Here is a 19,394-nt window from a genome sequence, read left to right on the forward strand (position 1 = left end):
GGGGCTGTCTGTCTACCACCACCCAGATGGATGGTTAATTGTAATGGAGCCCAGAACAGCTAACAATTAGACCTGGATGAAGATGGATGTGATTGGGGGGGTTGGGAATAGAAAAAAAAAAGAGAAGAGAGGAGGCTGGAAAAGGCTGCGGGACTAATGCTGCTTCCTCTCCTCAACAATAATTCCCCCTTCTTTTTTCTCCTGTCTGCTTTACTTTGGTCCTTTAAATCTTGATTGGCTGTTTGATTTTACTCTCAATTAAACATAGCCTTCTCCTAATAAATTATCTGAGGAAGAATGGATTTTTCTGTGAAATACAACAATGTGCCGGTTTTTAAAAGCTGAGGAAATGACGTTTTGCTATGCTAAATGACCAGTGACAATTGCTAAGCGGGTGGCTTAATGGCTGAGTTCATATGTCATTAAGGTTACGGAACATTAAAGAACAATACATGTTATGCAGACGGTAGTAATGGGGTTTTGAAGGATATGTCATGCCTGAGTAATTCATGGATCAGATGGGACATAAAATATCACTGTTGTCATTAGCAATAAAAGAGCTGAATATACAATGGTTTAATGGCTCTATCATAAACCCTCTGCACACGCATTGCCATCTTTTATGGTGTAAGAGATCATTGTCTGCCAACAAGAGTCAAAGAACATTAAATTAATGAGATGTACTGTACCGTGTTATGAGCTGAACACATGTCGGCAGCATTTGTTAGAAAAGGCAATAAAATACATTGCAGTTGCTACAGACCATAGTATAACGCAACATTTCCGCTGCACGGAACGGGAGGTATGGCTTAGGGCGGTATATCGTGTCGTGACGATAATCGCGATATGCGCGATATTCACATTGCGTGGACGTGCGATTTAAAAAAAGAAATAATTGAATTCTTTTTTTTGTAGGACTTGCGATATTAAGTAGGCAAATGAAGTCAAACACGTCATGTTAAAATTATTTTGCTGCTTGCTACAAAAGGAAAACTTGCGCGGCTCTCATGTCAGGGGTACTTGAGTGAGTGACATGCAGGCTCTGATAAGTTAAGATCCAGACGTCCGTGACTAAAATCCTTCATCCAGTTAAATATAGTTAAAAAAATACTAATTGGATAGAATTAAAGTTCAAGAAAGGATGGTTTGCGGGAAAAAAAAAAGGTATTTTCTTCAATTCTTGTATGTTTTCATATCGCAATATATATCGCAGGGGGAAAAAAATCGCAATGTCAGTTTTTTTCTATATCGTGCAGCCCTAATGGCTCAACTCGACTCTTTTGCCTGGCTCTTTTTTGGTTCAGTATTAGTAAAAGGAGATTTTGGGGACCAGAATTGTATCCAAGTTACTGAACATAGTGACCATCATTTTCTTTTTCAATCCAACCAAGACTTTTAAGATATGGCAGCCCTTAAAACCACGCCTCACAATCGAGTGTAGACATACCTCTGTTTGGTTACAGATGGAAGGATTTAGCAAGAGTCTCATTGAAGATTATATGACAGCACATTTACTGGCGTCACTACGACAGTCAGCTTAGAATCCACCACACTCTGAGGGGGGAATATGCATAGTGGAAAAATAAAGTAGAGAAAATACCCTGGTATAAAAAGGCAGTTTAGTCAAGGCTAGTCAAACCATGCAGTGAAAAATGAGGCATATATCTCATTATGGAGTCCATTAAAGGATCTGAAACATTTAATCAGTATAATTTATTATCTGAACCAAATTACATGGCAATCTAACCAAAAAATGTGAATATTTCAATTAAAGATGACCCTTATGGTGGCACCAGATGAAAAGTCAGGGGGTCAAAAAAAGTAATTAGGAATCCTCTTCTGGGAACAATGGATGTATGAATTAAATTCCAAGCCAAACCATAATAGTTTTTGAGATATGTGAGTCTGGACTAAAGTGATAGACACGTTATAATAAAGTACATAGCTACACAGCTGGCATGGCTTAAAAGGCGGGGAGCAAAGGCCCTTTAAGTTACCAACCAGTAGGGATGTGAAATCAAATAATTTCCAAAGCACCATCCACTCAGAGCTAGCACAATATGTAATACAAGACATCCTCCACTGATCTCAAGCAAACGAGCTTGAATGCTAAGTAACACTTAATCCTGTGAGCTAATTAAAGACAGAGATGGTGAACAGATTGCATCTCCTCAATGCTCTAAAATATCACATTTGCAAACCCATCATCATCCTTGGCACTTAAGTCCTTGATTTGGCGTAGTAATAACGCTCTCAAGGATCAAGGCATCCAGGTGGGATATTATTATGAAGGCAATGATAAGGCGTTTGAGTCATGCTGTTATGAAGTAGAGAAGCCTATCTGTTGGATTTATGGGTACTTGAGCAAATGGCTGACCTCACTGCGGGCAAGCCAGGAAGACATACAAGCGCCTTAGAGAGTCATTTAGTAGTGGTTAATGACGACAGCAGTGCCAGACTATGCTGATCAGTTGGAAGGTACTTTTGGATGTGTACGAGACATTGTTCCGAGACATGTTTTGACCGTTGCAGCTCACTGCGGCTGATTTAATAACACTCTGAAAGGTGGGACGGACCAAGGTCTACAATTGACAGGAAGTAAGGTGCACGCACACACATTCATGCACTTAAACAGATGCACTTACATACACAAGCAGACAAACACACACCTTCCTTCCAGCCTCATGCGGGTGACAGCTATTTCAGGAAAGCGCACAGCATTAGGACATGCTTCGCCTCCAGCTTTCCCCCTTTCTCTCCCCCTCTGCCCCCTCTTTTCCTCTGGCCTTCCTCCTCTCCTCTGTCTCTTTTCTGCGTCAACACTATACATCTCGTCGGCTCCAACCTGTTTTCAATCTAGATCATTTCCCCGACCTTTCAACCCTCCTCTCCTTCCACTCTGTGTGTCTTTTCGTCCTCTCACTCTTGGCCGTGTTACACAGGAGTCCTGACAAGGTTACGGTTAGTTAGGACTAGGCAGCGGTCATGCCACGGTCGAACTACAGGACTTTAAACAGATTTAAACTACAGCCAGGGAGCATGTGCCGAGATGGATGGCATTAATCACAGAGTGCAGGGAGAGGGAGGGAGGGAGGATGGATGGAGCAGAAATGAGAAATAAACAAAGGGAGTAAAAAAGCTTTGCTAAGAGAGGTGTGAACGAGGGTGATGAGAAAGAAGAACGGACTCTGAAGATATGTGTCAGTGTGTACATGTCTGCCATCTCCAAACACTAGTATCTATCTTAGGAGAAAAAGAAAGTGTCAGCCTTGCCTTCAAGCTGTGATTAGCAGCCTAGTTTTGTATGCAAGCCAGCTGATGCTTTACCTTGGGTTGCTCATGGACACACCAACACATTCTTTAAAGGTGTATAGCAGGGGTGCAACTCAATTTCATCGCAGGCCACATTAGCATTATGGTTGCACTCAAAGGGCCGGTTGGAACTATATAATTATACATATATAAATAATATATAATATATATAAATAATGTATTATATTACATTATTGCCTCTGAATTGGATTATTATTGGATAGGGTAATGACTTCGTAATTCAAATTATTGCAAGTTTTTTTTTTTATATCTTTTTTATTATATCATAACTTAGTACTTTTTCTTATGCAACATTAAGCTGTCTGTGGCTCTTTCCTGCTGTAACGATGCAAATGTCCCCTCTGTGGGACTAGTAAAGGTATTCTGATTCTGAAGTCTCTTCAGTGTGCATGTCACAAAACGAGATGCATTGTGGGACATGTAGTTTATGGGCAACGTGCTTCTGTAAAGTGGCACGTAACCGTCTAATAAACGTATTATAATCTTTGCAAGCTCTTGTGGGGCCACATAAAATGAAGTCGCAGGCCGGATTTGGCCCCCGGGCCTTGAGTTTGACACCCCTGGTCTAAAGGCTGGGATATTAACCCAAAAGAAGATAGAATCTTTAAATCTTCCACAGTTCAAACACACCTTCATAGAATCCATTTAGAAATATGTGCCCACATGTTTTATTGCTACACTTACAAGGTTACAGTCTCCTCACAAGGACAACATCATGCAAAGATGAAAAGTTGCTGATATTCACTTCTTTGACAGCGAGGTTTTACGCTCAGGTTTTTTTTATGAGATTGGAGTTATAATAACATTTAGCTTTTGGAGTTAAAGGGGATATTTTGGTTCGGAGGGGGGTTGGTTATTTTACATAACATAATTCAAGTTTTTTCAAGGTCAGCGCAGGTCATTAGTTTCAATGTTGTATAATGCACAGACTTTGGAAATAGATTTTAAATCTACTCTTTTTTGTTGGATAACTGACTCAGACAATCTGTTCCTTAAAGACTCAGTGGGAAAATCTGACCAGATTTGATTGACAGTGACCAAACAACCAACTACTTTTTGAATCAAGCTTTGAATAAACCTTTTTTCAACCTAACCCAGACGGGAGAGAGACGTCACAGTCCCCCCCCCTCTGAGGGCTGGATGTCTGGAGGTCCAACCCTCTGAGGCCAGGTTAAAAGCAAATGAAATTGTGTTCACCTGAACTTTCTGCGCCCGTCGCTTGTCTTGTCTCTGGTTCTGGTGATAAATGCGGCTGAAGTTGGACACGATGACAGGGACGGGCAGCGCAATTACCAGCACCCCACTCAGCGAGCAGATCGAGCCAAAGATCTTCCCTGCAATCGTCTTAGGAACCATGTCTCCATACCTGTGAGAGGTGAAAGGGAGAAAGAGAGAAACAATTAACCAGAACGTCTCATAATGTATTTAATAAAGTCTATATGTGGTAGCTCAACCTTTGATTCATGCACAGTCGACTGTAGGTCATTCACATCACGCAGGAAGACACACACACACACACACACACACACACACACACACACACACACACACACACACACACACACACACACACACACACACACACACACACACACACACACACACACACACACACACACACACACACACACACACACACACACACACACACACACACACACACACACACACACACACACACACACACACACACACACACACACACACACACACACACACACACACACACACACACACACACACAATCAAAGAGCTCAACTAGCAGCCCATTCGTTTCTCTGATAAAAGGCTTCTCTATGCTGCACGTGTCCATCCCCTACCGAGTTTAAAGCTTGACCTGCCGACACTATCCCACCCCAGGAGAGAACGAGAGGCTGCCACCAAACCCCCCTCTGTCTCTGAACAGCCCAGCGAAGAGACTGAGAGCAGACACTATTAACCTTTAGAGAAGAGAAAGAAGAGGACACTGTGAATGCCAGGGGTGATTTAGCCCAATTCAATCTGAAATATTTGCAAGTCAAAAGCAATCTTGTATTGACTTCAAAGACAGAGAACACAATTACAATAACTATATTACCCCCGCCCCCCTGTTTTTTTTTAAAAAGGTGGAAGCCCGACTGCGGGAACAAACAGTGTAACTAAAGAAATTCAAAAGCTAAAAGAGCACGACTTAGGTTGGAAAAGCAACCTTTATTTCGAATGGTCTTCATCTCTTATTCATGAGTAAAAAGTGCAGGTGATTTGTTCTTGTTTTCCAGCTTTCGACTGAATTGATTAGAACTGACTCCAAGTACCACTACAAATAAACCTTAAACAAAAAGCCTTTAAGCGTTACATATAATTAGGTAAAGACTGATCGTGGAAAGATCTTTATGCTAACATTAATAAGTTAGCATTTCGAACACAAATCTGTTCTCCTTCATAGTGAGTAGTATAAACCTCTAAGTCACAGTTAAAAGAATGACCTCCTCAGTTATTACAAACAATAACTTTTCCTTTGTATTCATAAAATCTATTTCATCGTGTGTAAAACCACCTTGCTGCATTCAGGCTTGGCGTCGAAGAATTAGGACGTAGTTTTTGTAGACGAAAATGATTATTTCAAACTAAAATCTAATCGAACAATTACTTCTAAGTGCTGTACATGTTGCAGTGTGCATATAACAACTTCTCTTAAGTTAACCAGCAAATTATACATGATTCATGGACACACCTAAACTGGTAACATATCTTTTGCAAATGTGCCGGAGAGGCTGACAGGCAAAGTTGCAGCAGAAGCAAAGCCAGACAGACAGAAACTAAATGTTGCAAGGGAATATGTCTCTTCTCCGGCTCGTCACACTCATCCCTGTAGAAAGCAATGTGGCGTGTCAGAAACAGTGAAAATCCAGAGATATGCTGCTTTCAGGGAGCTGTAGTGTGAATAAACCCCGGAAAGGTGGAATTACAGGGATGTTACGCTACCGTCATGCACTAATGGAATCACACACACTCTACACAGGCCACCTCCTAAAATACCGGTTGATATTACTATTAAGGAAGTGGACATGTAATGCCAAATGTATAGATTTGTATACGGTATCAGTGGTATAATTTAGAGTACTGAAATTGTCTGTATGTATTGTATTCTGAAATAGTTGTTTTTTACTTGAGTCATTTAACTGTATGCAACTCCACTTCAATTCAGGGAGACATGTTTTACATTTAACTCAACTACATTTATTTGGCAGGCATTGATACGATACACAGATGTACATTTTACAACCTTTTATGAGCATAATATACAATACTATGCAAGTACATTAAACTACCCAACATTATATAATTGGTAAAGGTCCTTTGAGTAAATATCTGAATCCCTCTTCCACCACATCTTGATAAAACGAATGCAGTCAATGCGAAGAATCCTTCTATAAAACTGACTTTCCGGAAGGTTATAATGTTTTGTTTTTGTGAAACTGCTTTACAGACACGTTGATTCAACATCATTCTCGAGGCTGCAGTTATAGTTGTTGTTGAATTTAAATAGGTTATCATCACCTACACCTTTTTGAATCTATATTATCAGCACAAAATGAACATTATACCTCTGGTAAATGTAGCATTCAATGCAGGAATGTTGTATAATACTGAATTAGTTAAAGCAAGTTGGACCTAATACAACAAAGTATATTTACATAAACATAAAAAACCCACATGTACATTCCTCTTCGCACTGATCTTTCATCACCACTGTACGCTTCTGTGTGACAGATGGATATATTTTCACATGAATGCTCACAACATTAGGATGGAACAGCTTTTGCAAAGGTCCCCTGAAGCATTTGTAATATATATTAAAAGGCTATGTAGAATTAAAGAGTGCACATGCATAATCAATCCACCTGTTACTGCTGCACGGCATGCATGCATATAAAGAAAAAAACTATTTTACGCAATTGTGCACAGGCAAAAATATTCTATATTAAAAATGAATCGAAAACAGAAACTTGATGAATGGTTACTGCTGTGTTACTCTGTGTCACAGAGACCTGACGAAATGAGAAAGAGGCTTGTTGTGTAGAAATTATATTAAGTAACAACAATAGTTTTTTCAAGTGTTCCAGATACATGTTTTTAAATAGCACTCATGAAATTCATCTACTTTGACAGATCATAGAGAATAGTGCTGGTTATTTGAGGACTTGGCAAACAGTACCAGAGGGGCTCTCCATAAATGAACACACATCTGCTGAGCAAGTTGTGCTCTGTACTGCAAAACACAGCCACCCACCCCCCCCCAGACACACACACACACACACACACACACACACACACACACACACACACACACACACACACACACACACACACACACACACACACACACACACACACACACACACACACACACACACACACACACACACACACACACACACACACACACACACACACACACACACACACACACACACACACACACACACACACACACACACACACACACTCATTAGTTGCATATTTTAGGAAAAAAAATCCCAATATGAAGCCTTTTAAATGGAGGATATAGCTTTTTCGTATCAACAAAGCAATGCACTGCAGTGCCCACACACGGTGAACCACTGGTCCGGAGCCATAACTGAGAGTATACTCACAGACCACATTCATTGTCCCTTCCCAGAACTTTAATGGTCTTTCTACCCAAATTAGGCAATAACAATCCCATCAGTGCAAAGGCTCTATCACTACAAAACATTTATCTGCTCCTCTCCTCTGAAGATGTTTCCATTAGGAGAAATGAAAAGCTAATCATATTCATCTGCATGCCTTCTTTAATGGGATCCTATCAGATCGCCTGATAGAGGCCCTCCTCTCTTACAGTCAATTTGCCATTTCCATTTAGTCAAGCTGGCCTGTCTCTGATGATACCATCTCTGAGACATTATACATGGCATAGAGATAAAAACCAGGCTCGCACACATTAAAGAAAAAGTAAATTGGTGTAAATGTTGGCATGAATGTGATAAGAAAGGTGGATAAAGGTCATTTATAACTCTGCAAAAAATCCTTCAAAGGTGGGTGGGAGGTTAATGTCTGAGAAAAGATGGATAAGCAGTCAAAGGAGGTAAACTGGAGGGAGAAATATTTGCTCAGCAGATGCAGTGCACCCCGAGGTGTTTTTCTCTCCATCAGACCTGGTGCTCCCTGTCATGCACATAAACACACCGTATGAGTTTACTGTATATTAAATGCAAATGCAAATGCACCCACCCACCCACCCACACACACACACACACACACACACACACACACACACACACACACACACACACACACACACACACACACACACACACACACACACACACACACACACACACACACACACACACACACACACACACACACACACACACACACACACACACACACACACACACACACACACACACACACACACACACACACACACACACACACACACACACACACACACACACACACACACACACACACACACACACACACACACAGGTCAGTCCTCGGTCAGGGTTGTCACATCCCATCGTTGGAGGGCCGGGTCTCTGCGGGTTACATTAATAAAGCCTAGCGAGGATAGATGGGGGTTAGTGAGCAGGACTAAGTGCTCTTGTGAAGGAATGTGTGAGGGATTGGCTCGTCCAAGATGGTCTGAGGGATGACAGGCACACACACACATTTGTGATGATGGCAGGTCATGTCATGTCGTGTCAGGTCACTCTCTTAAATACCTGCTGTGAAAAACATGACCAGCATACAAGTATCATAGAAAACAACAAGTCTGAAGGTGGCAATAATCAAGAGACTGCATTCACAAATAGTGTTATATATAAACATGGTTTGTAAAATATATGATTCTTACAGTAATTGTATTGTTTGGGTATACTATGAAAAACCTGCATGATAAAGTGTACAGTAACTGATCTGATCACAAATTAAATATTTATTGATGGCAATTGTGTTCACTTTGTGGAGCACAAACCACTTTTATGCATGTGCTGCAACATCATAATGCCATTTTATTTCCATCTTCTGAACAAGAGCTTCTGTTAATAAAAGAGGAAACAGCCTTATAAAGTGTTGAGGGTTGAGGTTCCATTTACAGACCAAATCCCATTTGATCTCTGTGCAATTTTCCCAGTTCCCTTCAGATTCAACCGAAGTGCTTCTGTTTGGACCACAATCCCTGCACCTACTGGAAGAGGCAGAGCGTGTTGTGTTAGTGAGCGGGTTGTGTGTCTACCATGCTTGGAACTTCGTCATTTTAGGGGAAAGGCCATTTGGCCTTTGGTGTCCTGTATGAACAAGCAATACTTGAAATGCAAAAGTCTGTGTGTGCGTGTGTGTACGAGAGTCTCTTTAATCAATTTTTTCAACTCGAGCGTCAAATTTGCATGACGCGTTCTTGCGGTAGCCAATGAGCAGTGAGGATCTCAGCCACTGACGTTGAATCAGAAAACCAAAACATCAGCCGTTAGCACACAGAGCTCACAGCTCCTTGTATCTGTTCAGAAACTGGACAAAAGTGAAACAAGTACAAACCACAGACTGTCTCTCATGGCGAATACAGTCACTGCTTTATTTCTGTCTTTAGGACGTTGTTGTGAGTGTGGACGGAGCAGTTACAGATCGATCCGATCTCCATTCAGAAAACACGCGTTTAAAAGGTTTTTCACCTGCCGTCTTGTCTGCAGACTTAAAAGCATTAAAGGCATAGTTTTTACTAGCAGTTATCAGTATTGTAATAATAATAATAATAATAATAATAATAATGCATTTTATTTATGAGCGCCTTTCAAAGCTCTCAAGGATACCTTACAGAGCATAATTAAAAAAAAGCAATAAAGAAGATCACACAGTAATACAAGACTTAAAAACAAATACTTAAAAACAAGAATCAGTTTAGAAAAATTATAAAGATATTGAATATACGCCAGTTTAAAAAGGTGTGTTTTCAGGCTGGATTTGAAGGTTGATAGTGACTGAGTATATATTGCGGATGTCTTGTGGGAGAGAGTTCCAGAGATGGGGTGCAGAGTGGCTGAAGGCTCTTGACCCCATGGTGGTCAGGCGGGCAGAAGGTACAGTGAGTAGGAAGGCAGAGGAGGATCGGAGGGCACGAGAGGGAGTGTAGGTGTGAAGGAGTTCAGAGAGATATGGAGGTGCAAGAGTGTGAAGGGCCTTGAAGGTGAGGAGCAACACTTTAAAATCTATGTGGTATTTAACGGGCAGCAAATGGAGTTGTTGTAGAACCGGAGTGATGTGATTAATGGAAGGAGTTCTGGTAATGATACGGGCGGTTGAGTTTTGGACTAGTTGAAGCTTATGCAGGGATCTGTGAGGAAGACCAGAGAGGATGGAGTTGCAATAATCAATACGGGATGTAACGAGGGCGTGGATGAGGATGGCGGTGCTGTTGGGTGTAAGTGATAGGCGGAGGCGGTTAATATTGCGGAGATGGAAGTAGGCAGTTCGAGTGATGTTGTTGATGTGAGCTTCAAATGATAAGGTGCTGTCAAGGAAGACACCCAGACTCTTAACTTGGGGGGAGGGTGGGACTGTGGAATTGTCAATAGTGAGGAAAAATGTGTCAGTTTTGGCCAGAGTGGACTTGGAGCCAACTAAGAGAAACTCAGTTTTATCACTGTTATTAGTATTGTGTTACTTCGGCATCATTTAGAAACGTGTATTACAACTTAGGCTACGTTTACACAGAGACAAAACGGGTTGTATCTGCTTCAGTTATATCTCTCACAGGCTCCGCCCTCTACTGGACTATATGGGTACTACCTTACCCTCCGAGCATTCTCCCACTGATACTTCTATAGACGTAGCCGGCCTTGGAAGGGCCTACCTGAATGCGCGCGCATCACACCGTATAAAAGGAGGCCTCGCCTCCTGACTATCAGCGTTTTTCTCTTCAGCAGCGGAAGTGATTCCACGAGAGACTGAGACGTTTGAAAGAAGAAGAAAGAGTTATCATACCTCCAGGGAGTCGCCACTGCTAGAGACCCGGGCCTGTCCTTCGTGCCCTGGCTGAAATAGCGGGCGCCGATCCCCACCACCCTTGCTTCGAGTGTTTGGGGGACCAGGATATGGCAGAGGCGGTGCCATTCACGTTCGCCATTCCTTCCGGGTCTGGCGTCCATGGAAGTCCACCGCCCAGGGCTGTACTCTCCCTGGATGATGATCATGGCGGCGGGTGTGTGGGCTACTCACTCATTGCTAGAGATGCCCCTCACCAGGTCAGAGCGATTATTGGGCCGCAAGGCCGAATAAGTAGCTTGGTCCACGGGCCTTGCCCCAGGCCCGGTTCCCCCGGGGACCGGATATCACGCCGCGTGGCACTTTCCAAAGAGGATCGTGTTGATCTCCTGGGAGCCCCCGTGTTTACGGAAGGGCTCTTTGGATCGATCTCCTTGCTCACGGGACGGGATGAGGAGTAGTCGCAGAATGGCTGCTTCTTGCCCATCCCCAGAGGAAACACTGTCCTACACTCCCCGCCCCTGCCCTGCTGTAAACCCCAGTATAGAGAGCCAGCAGGTGGGCGTGTGCAGGTGAGTGGAATAAACCGAGTGCTGTCAAAGCACTGTGCGGGTTCAAGAGACGCTATTGCCGGCGTGCTGTTGTCAGAAAACACACCTTGCCTGGTATAATAGCTCCGATTAATGCATGAACCGCAGGAAGTGCTATGCCTGCAGAGGTGGTTCTCCAGCCTGCGTTTGGATCCCAAGAGACACAAACGGCGGCTGGTGACCATCCCCCCCTCAGTGGAGGGCAACCTAAGGTTTTTGGGAGGAGGCAGGGCGGAGTCCGCTCCGCCGCCTTGTTGACCACAGCGGAGAGGCTGTGGGTTATGGGCTTCAGAGGTGGTGTTATCTCTGAGAGCCCTCCATATCCCGGGACTGGAGAAGAGGGGGGGCGACCTCATGTCGAGGGGCGGCCCCCTGCCAGGCGAATGGACGCTTCACCCGGAGGTGGTGAAGCAGATCTGGGCCCAGTTCGGGAGAGCGGAAGTGGTTCTGTTCGCCAGCCGGCGCAACAACCACTGTGCCCTGTGGTTCTCCATGGCCCTGAGCGACGACCCTCCCTTGGGGGTGGACGCGTTTGCACATGAGCCATGGCCAAGGAAGCTGCTCTACTCCATTCCACCGCTGCGTCTCATTCTCCCTCTCCTGGGGAGATTGAGGCGAGAACGTCTGTCAGTCATCCTAGTAGCACCGGATCGTATCGGGGCACCGTGGTACTCAGAGATGACACAGATGAAGGTGGGCCAGCCCTGGGCGATTCCCCAGTTCTGGGGGGCGATGTCTCAAGAGGCAGGTGCAATCGGGGCGTTACCCACTCTCGGCCAACCTCTCCAGGCTTGGCTCCTGAGAGGGACAGGCTGGATTGTCTGACATTGTTATTCAGTCTATCCAGGCAGCTAGAGCTGGATCCACCACAGCCTGTTACCCCTATCTTGTGAGTTGGGCTCTATTTTTTCCTTCTTACAGTTACTGGTGGACAAAGGGCTTGCACATTCAACAGTGAAAGTGTATGCAGCAGCCATCTCGTCCTGCCATGAGGGATTTGGCGGCAGGTCAGCCTTTAGTCAACCACTGATGTCGCGGTTTTTACAGGGGGTCAGGAGGCTGCGCCCAGTAGTGCATGCCTCCACCCCGCAGTGGGACCTGCCCCTAGTTCCCGGAGCTCTGGTCTCAGAACCATTTGAGCTGTTTACTGATTCGGGGTGACTGGAGCGGCACCCAGACCGAACCCCTCCTTTCCGCACGGCTGCCCTTAAGCGCACCAACAGCTGTTCGTGTGCTTCGGGGGCGGGGTGATCGGGAAAGCTCTGTCCAAGAAACGCCTGGCAGGCTGGCTCTGCGAGTGCATTGCACATGCCTACGGACAGGAAGGGAGAGCCTGCTCCACGGGGATTCGTGCGCACTCCACACGGGCTGTAGCTGTGTCAACAGCCTTATTCAACGGTGTGAGTGTGGAGGATATATGCACAGCGACGTCTTGGTAGACGCCAGGCCCCTTCATAAGGTTTTATCTCTTGGACATGTTGGGCTCTTTCTGCTCGTCTGTGCTTGCGGGGGCAACACAGGACTGGTAGGGAGGGGGGGTTGTGGGTCAGTTTGCATCTGACCCCCTCCCCGGACGTAATGCGCCTTCGCTGTTCTCGGGCCCTCTGAGGGTCCCGGGATCGGCGAGGGGCGAGCTGGGCCCTTACAGGGGCAGGAGGAGAGCAGCCCTCCACACTTTAGTCCACACACTCTGCACGGGGCCGAGGGGGCTCTCCCCATCCGTCTATGGGAGGGGGGGGTGGGGGGGGCTCCTTTTATACGGTGTGATGCGCGCGCATTCAGGTAGGCCCGCCCAAGGCCGACTACGTCTATAGAAGTCTCAGTGGGAGAATGCTCGCAGGGTAAGGTAGTACCCATAGAGTCCAGTAGAGGGCTCCGCCTGTGCTAGATATAACAAGGGTTACAATACGTAACCCAACGTTCTCTATCGTATGGACGGTTTGTCCACACAAGGCCGTAACGGAACCGCGGAAACGGAGCCCTCAAACAGTAACGGGTCCCAAGGTGGATAGATCTGCGGACGAAACGCTCTGGGAGGCCTAACGGCTCTGTGTGTACGTCCTATACAATAATTTCCTGAAACCGATGAAGCTGTAGCTCCGCCTCTCCCCATCTCTGCTGCTCACTGCTGTAGCATGGTGGTACATGCTACAGATGTTAGTGCAAAATCTATGGCTCCTCTACCACAACCATCAGCAACAAGTGGACATGGAGAACTACATGCTGTTAAATCCACCACAGAGAATAAACAGAGGGGCAACCAGGCAACCATGGCAACAATGCTCGGGGGTTCTTCTTCGCTGCTTTTGGTGTATTTTGTGGCGGAAGTACAGCCCCACTTACATGCCCGGCATATGTACTACAGCGTCTCCAGCGGTTCGAGCGGTCTTGTGTGGACGGACACGTTTCTTGAGCCGATAACGTGTGGACGGAAGACTTTTTTGATATCAAATTCGGTTCGTTTTCCGTTTCGTCTCCTTGTAAACGGTGCCTTAATCACACAGTATTTACATGGATATAAGCCAGGGGCGTCGCCTGGACCTGGAAACATTTGGGGCTTAGCCCACAGTGGCGGCGACCGCGGCACTATAGTGTAATTTTCTACTGCAACACTCCCCACACGCACATACACAGTACACCCGCAACACCATTTCAGTTGACTTTTTCTCAGAAATACTGTCACATAACATCCATATATTTCAGTGCTAGGTTGATGCTTAGCTAAGCTAACTATGAAACACTTTAACTGACAGGACTCAGGATCAACTGTGTACTGTAAGGTGGCTTATAGCTTCATGTCGAACAGTAATTCAACATTTTCCAAGAGAGCTTTCTTTGAAATCACCAGGTAACGCTAAAAAACATTGCATTTAGATTGTATGACAACGTGTTTATTTAATATCTCTGGCTAGCTATAGCTACTTGCTAACGGTTTAGCTTACCCCCACGATTCAAAGTAACGTCAACGTAGCTGTAATGTATGCTTTGCTTATATGTTCGCATAACTTGGAAGTTTTCTGACATTTACATACCTTGTTTACCTGGCTCAAGTGGTGGCTCTGGGGTTGTTGTGTGAGCCACCACTTGAGAATGGTCGTCTTTTTAAAGAAAAAATGTTCTTATGTCCATCTTCAGAAACTCTGAGTCCGACTGACAGTTTAAACATTTTCACAGCTCACAGGATAGGTACCTGTCAGGCAGCCAATAAGACAGATGTTTATTTCCATTCAACTCTCAGGTTGGTCTGGTGTCTTGCCTCTGTTGCATTCACTGAACACGGGAAATTACATTTCTGCCGTCCTCTCATGATGAGGTTCAGGTAAAGCACGGTTAATGTATTATATTATTGAGGGAGAATTATCCGGTGCTCCAGCGCGTCCTGTTTGAATAACAGGAGTAAACACAGCTGACAGCAATGCAAATATTCGTATTGCGTCCGGTGTGAACGCAGCATAATGTAGTTCAGAAACCAGACCACTGCTCTGACGCTTTTAAAGCAACTTCGAGATTTTAACAGTGTGAGGGGCACAAAGGCCATGGTGGCCGTAGGATGTACAATTATTTATGGGGCATAACGGCCAGACAGAGGTGCAACGACGGCCAATTTCTACCTTGGTGTCTATTGTCTGTGTGACAGCATGTTTAGTTTGCAGAGTTGGGAAGTAGTGGAGTACAAATACTTTGTTACTGTACTTAAGTAAATTGCTCTGTATCAGTACTTTACTCCATTACTTATTTTTCTGACGACTTTTGACTTTTAAACTCAAATACCTGTACTTTTTACTTCTTACATTTTCCAAACAGGCTTGTTACTTTAGTTTTAATCTGCGTTTGGTGGCGTGATCATTATTATTTAGAGTCATTGCCATTGATTTTAAAACGATCCGTGTATCCATCATTTCCTGGTCTACTCTAAAGAAGAGAGACCAATGAAAACGTTGTCATTTTGCCGTTGTTCAGCATCGAAACATTCATTAGCTAATAATTACATTATTACAATACGAATTAGAAGATCCTTAATGTTCTATTAATATAAAGTGAAGTCAGTTACTCCATAAAACAGTTGGTAGTTATGGGTACTTCTTTACTTTTACTTGAGTAAAGAAATTTAGTCAGTAGCCTACTTTTACTTTTACCAGAGTATTTTAAACACGAGTAGCCTATCTGTACTTCTACTTGAGTAAAGGATGTGTGTACTTTTGCCATCTCTTAGTTAGTATGTGTCTTTGTAAATAAGTCAGTGGGGTTTAAAACACTAATATATTCAATATGAACAATGAGCAACAGATTAACCCTGAAGATTGTGTAATGTTTCTATCATCTTGTAGACATAACTCAATGTATAACAATCAATCATTATTACACATTTGACAAAGTATCTCACAACAGTTAATTTAGTCAGAATTTACAGAAAAAAATATTTTAATTAAATGTACCATTTGTTTATTGTTATTTATTTCTGAATGGAGTTTGGCTTTTTTGTGTGTGTGCCCTTAATCCTGGATTACATTTTTTTTAATTAAGGTTTGCAGTTAAAAGCAGGTTTGCTGAGCACACTGCGAGCCTTCAGCACCACGGACAGCTACGACAGTTTCTGAGGGCCTGCACTCAGCTGGGCACCATTGTCTTCAGATCCTGGTTTTTTGTTGAAAAAGGGAGTAGACACACAACTCATATATGCATTCATTCATATATTATAATCATAATTATCATTATTATGTGTCTTTGAGTTTCTGGAAAAGTGCTATAAATAAAATGCATTAGTATGATTATTGTTATTATTATTCTAGATGATAGTTAAAGCCTAAAAGCCCTAAAATGTAGTTCCTCCATGAGATATCGTAGCAGTTATAATCCTTATGAATCACAAGTCATATGTATTTTGAATTTGGATGTTCCATATTTAATGTTAAATGTTAAAAACATATGTATTTTTAAAAGTTCAAGCTTAACTAGTTGAAATATAAATAGAACATATCAGGTCATAAGAAATTAATGCAAAATCAAAAATAGAATACTCCAGTGGCTTTAATCTTGTTGGATCATAATACATTTAATCAGGAAGATTTATGAGAAACAAAACTGCAACAATTATTTGTGTGAGTTCAAATGGTGTGCTAATTCAAAAGACATCATTTTACAAAAATGCTAATTATATGATGACTTATGATGATAATGAATAATCCCTCAACTGAAGCAAAACGGAAATCAAGATGGACATTTAGTGCGATAATAATGCTGTGCTTCTCCCTCTAAAACAGCAAAGACCGCTGCATTAATACAGAACAGAAAGGTCATTTTATCATAGTAGTCAATAACTACTAAGTTTTGGGATTCACTTTTAAAAAATACACATAAATGAGGATACCTTTTAAAAGTACCCATCAGTTGAAGTCGACTCCTTTTTTCATTGGGAAACCTGTCACAGGCCGACAGAGCTTAGCTCTTTGGGCTCCAGCAGAGTGAAAGATTGTCTCTCCAGGCCTTTAACCCTCATCCATCCATCCATCTGTAGTCTCATCCCACATTTCATGGCCAGTCACCCAGATGGAAGTTACTGTAATTATACATGGATTTTCAGGGATGGGACAACCATATCAAATCTACCCCACACAAGTCCCTGCAGAAAAGTAAGGACATATGGAATTGGAGGAACACCAGGTACAAGTCAGCACAAGAGAGCATATGCAAATGAAATGATTTGACAAAACAGATCAAGATTTAGATAGCGTCAAAGCTAATATGCTAGGGCAGCGGTTCCCAACCTTTTTCAACTCAGGGCCCACTTAAGAATCTAAATATTTTACGCGGCCCACATTCATCCATAAACAATAAGGAGGCTAAATAAAGTTATCAGAGTACTTTTTATTTGAATTAGAAAGGGAGCTGGCCATCAGTAACAAACAGAAATGTTTAATACACGGTTTAGTTGAATACTCGATTCTGATTGGTCAATTCAGAACATGTGACACGTTGCTAATCCAGTAGTACAGACCGCTGTCAAGGACTGTAATGACCGTTGCTAGGATCAAGACAGAAAAAGGAAAAAAGGTTAAAATAAAAATAAAATCTTAATTCTGAAATGTTTCCACACAAATCATAATGTTTTGCAAATTGTTTGATGGCCCACTTGTAATGCCTTTGCGGACCACTAGGGGGCCGCGGACCACAGGTTGGGAACCGCTGCGCTATAGGAGTCCGATATGCTTGGTTAAACACGCCTTTAAAGAAGTCTTAATATGGATTAAATAAAATTCACAGAAGCTTCAGTAATCTCGGCTCTGTTTTAACAGCTCAACACAGACTTTTTTAGTCCACAAGTCCCAAAAATAGTGTTTTTGCCTGAGGACAAATGATCTCATCTGGGGATTGCTGCTTCATGAGCCCTATTAGAAAAGGAAGATTCAAAACGTGTAGTCGAGATGTTATAAAAATAATTAGGAGTTGTAAAATGTTATCACCTCTTAAAGTTTGCAGTAAGAGACAGTGTATTGTGACTAAGTGTGATGGCATGTTCAAGACACTTATCATCATAAGAAAAGATTGTAGAATTTATCCTACTGTAAACAACATTTGATTAACTTTCTAAACAAAATGCAGTTCAGCTGGGTGATGTGAGTGTAAGCAACAAGGATCTTTGTTGCATACTAAACTATTCTTTACAAAAAGCACCAATTTGCTAATGACTGCACAAAGCACACCCCGCCTCACACCAATCAAACAAGCCATTCAAAAGCCAAGGCCGAAGAAATTGAATAAAAATCATGAATGTGGTTTTCATAGCAAAAGCCCCAGAGTATTCATATGCAGCGTCTGAGTGAATAGCTGCTCTTGGAAAGGCATTCCAATTAAATCAAATGGCCTTGTTTGAAACAAGCAAACAATAAAAACCTTAGTATTGGCAACAATGGCAAGCAAAACTGTTAAAAACTTGAATTGTGAAAACCAAAGAAAGATGTTCTTATCAGCAGCGTTTATGGCAACATTTTTCAATCCTTTATTACATGTACCATCATTTACCTACATGCCATGCTTCAGCTAACCACCACTTACTACAGCTGGAGGCTCATTGCACTGGAGACGGGTCAAAAGAGCTTTGGAGATATTTTCAGGCTGAAATGAACCATTCTATTGCTATATTAAGGACTAACTTCCACAATAACTATGAGAACAACAGCCTTTAAAAAGAGCTGAGGCTGCATTTCAGCTCCAATGCTAATCACTCACATACAACTTCAAATGTGGGGCATTTCATAAGTGGGAGATAACAACTTTGCAATTGCTACGTGTGCATTGCTATTTTTGACCCAGCTGAATGCTTACATTGCACTATGATACTGTTTTATCTTATACAGGTGCCAACATTTTTATATATGCTATTCGTGCATTTCTGGAGCAATTTGACTGTGGCTGCAATTGAGTGCGGCTGTCTTTCAACCATAAGGTTGTGGGTTCGATCCCAGC

General features: G+C 42.9%; 1 protein-coding gene across 2 annotated transcripts in view; it reads right to left on the bottom strand.

The window, feature by feature from the left end:
* kcnd3 (potassium voltage-gated channel, Shal-related subfamily, member 3) overlaps positions 1 to 19,394 on the bottom strand; it is a 106,492-nt gene that overhangs the window by 13,187 nt on the left and 73,911 nt on the right. For both annotated transcript variants that reach the window (XM_079679459.1, XM_079679458.1), the window contains one exon: positions 4,531 to 4,699. In XM_079679459.1, the coding sequence (XP_079535585.1) occupies positions 4,531 to 4,699 (169 nt within the window). The remainder of the gene's footprint in view (positions 1 to 4,530; positions 4,700 to 19,394) is intronic.

This window comes from Notothenia rossii (assembly GCF_949606895.1).
Source record: "Notothenia rossii genome assembly, chromosome: 4".
In the NCBI taxonomy this organism is placed as follows: domain Eukaryota; kingdom Metazoa; phylum Chordata; class Actinopteri; order Perciformes; family Nototheniidae; genus Notothenia; species Notothenia rossii.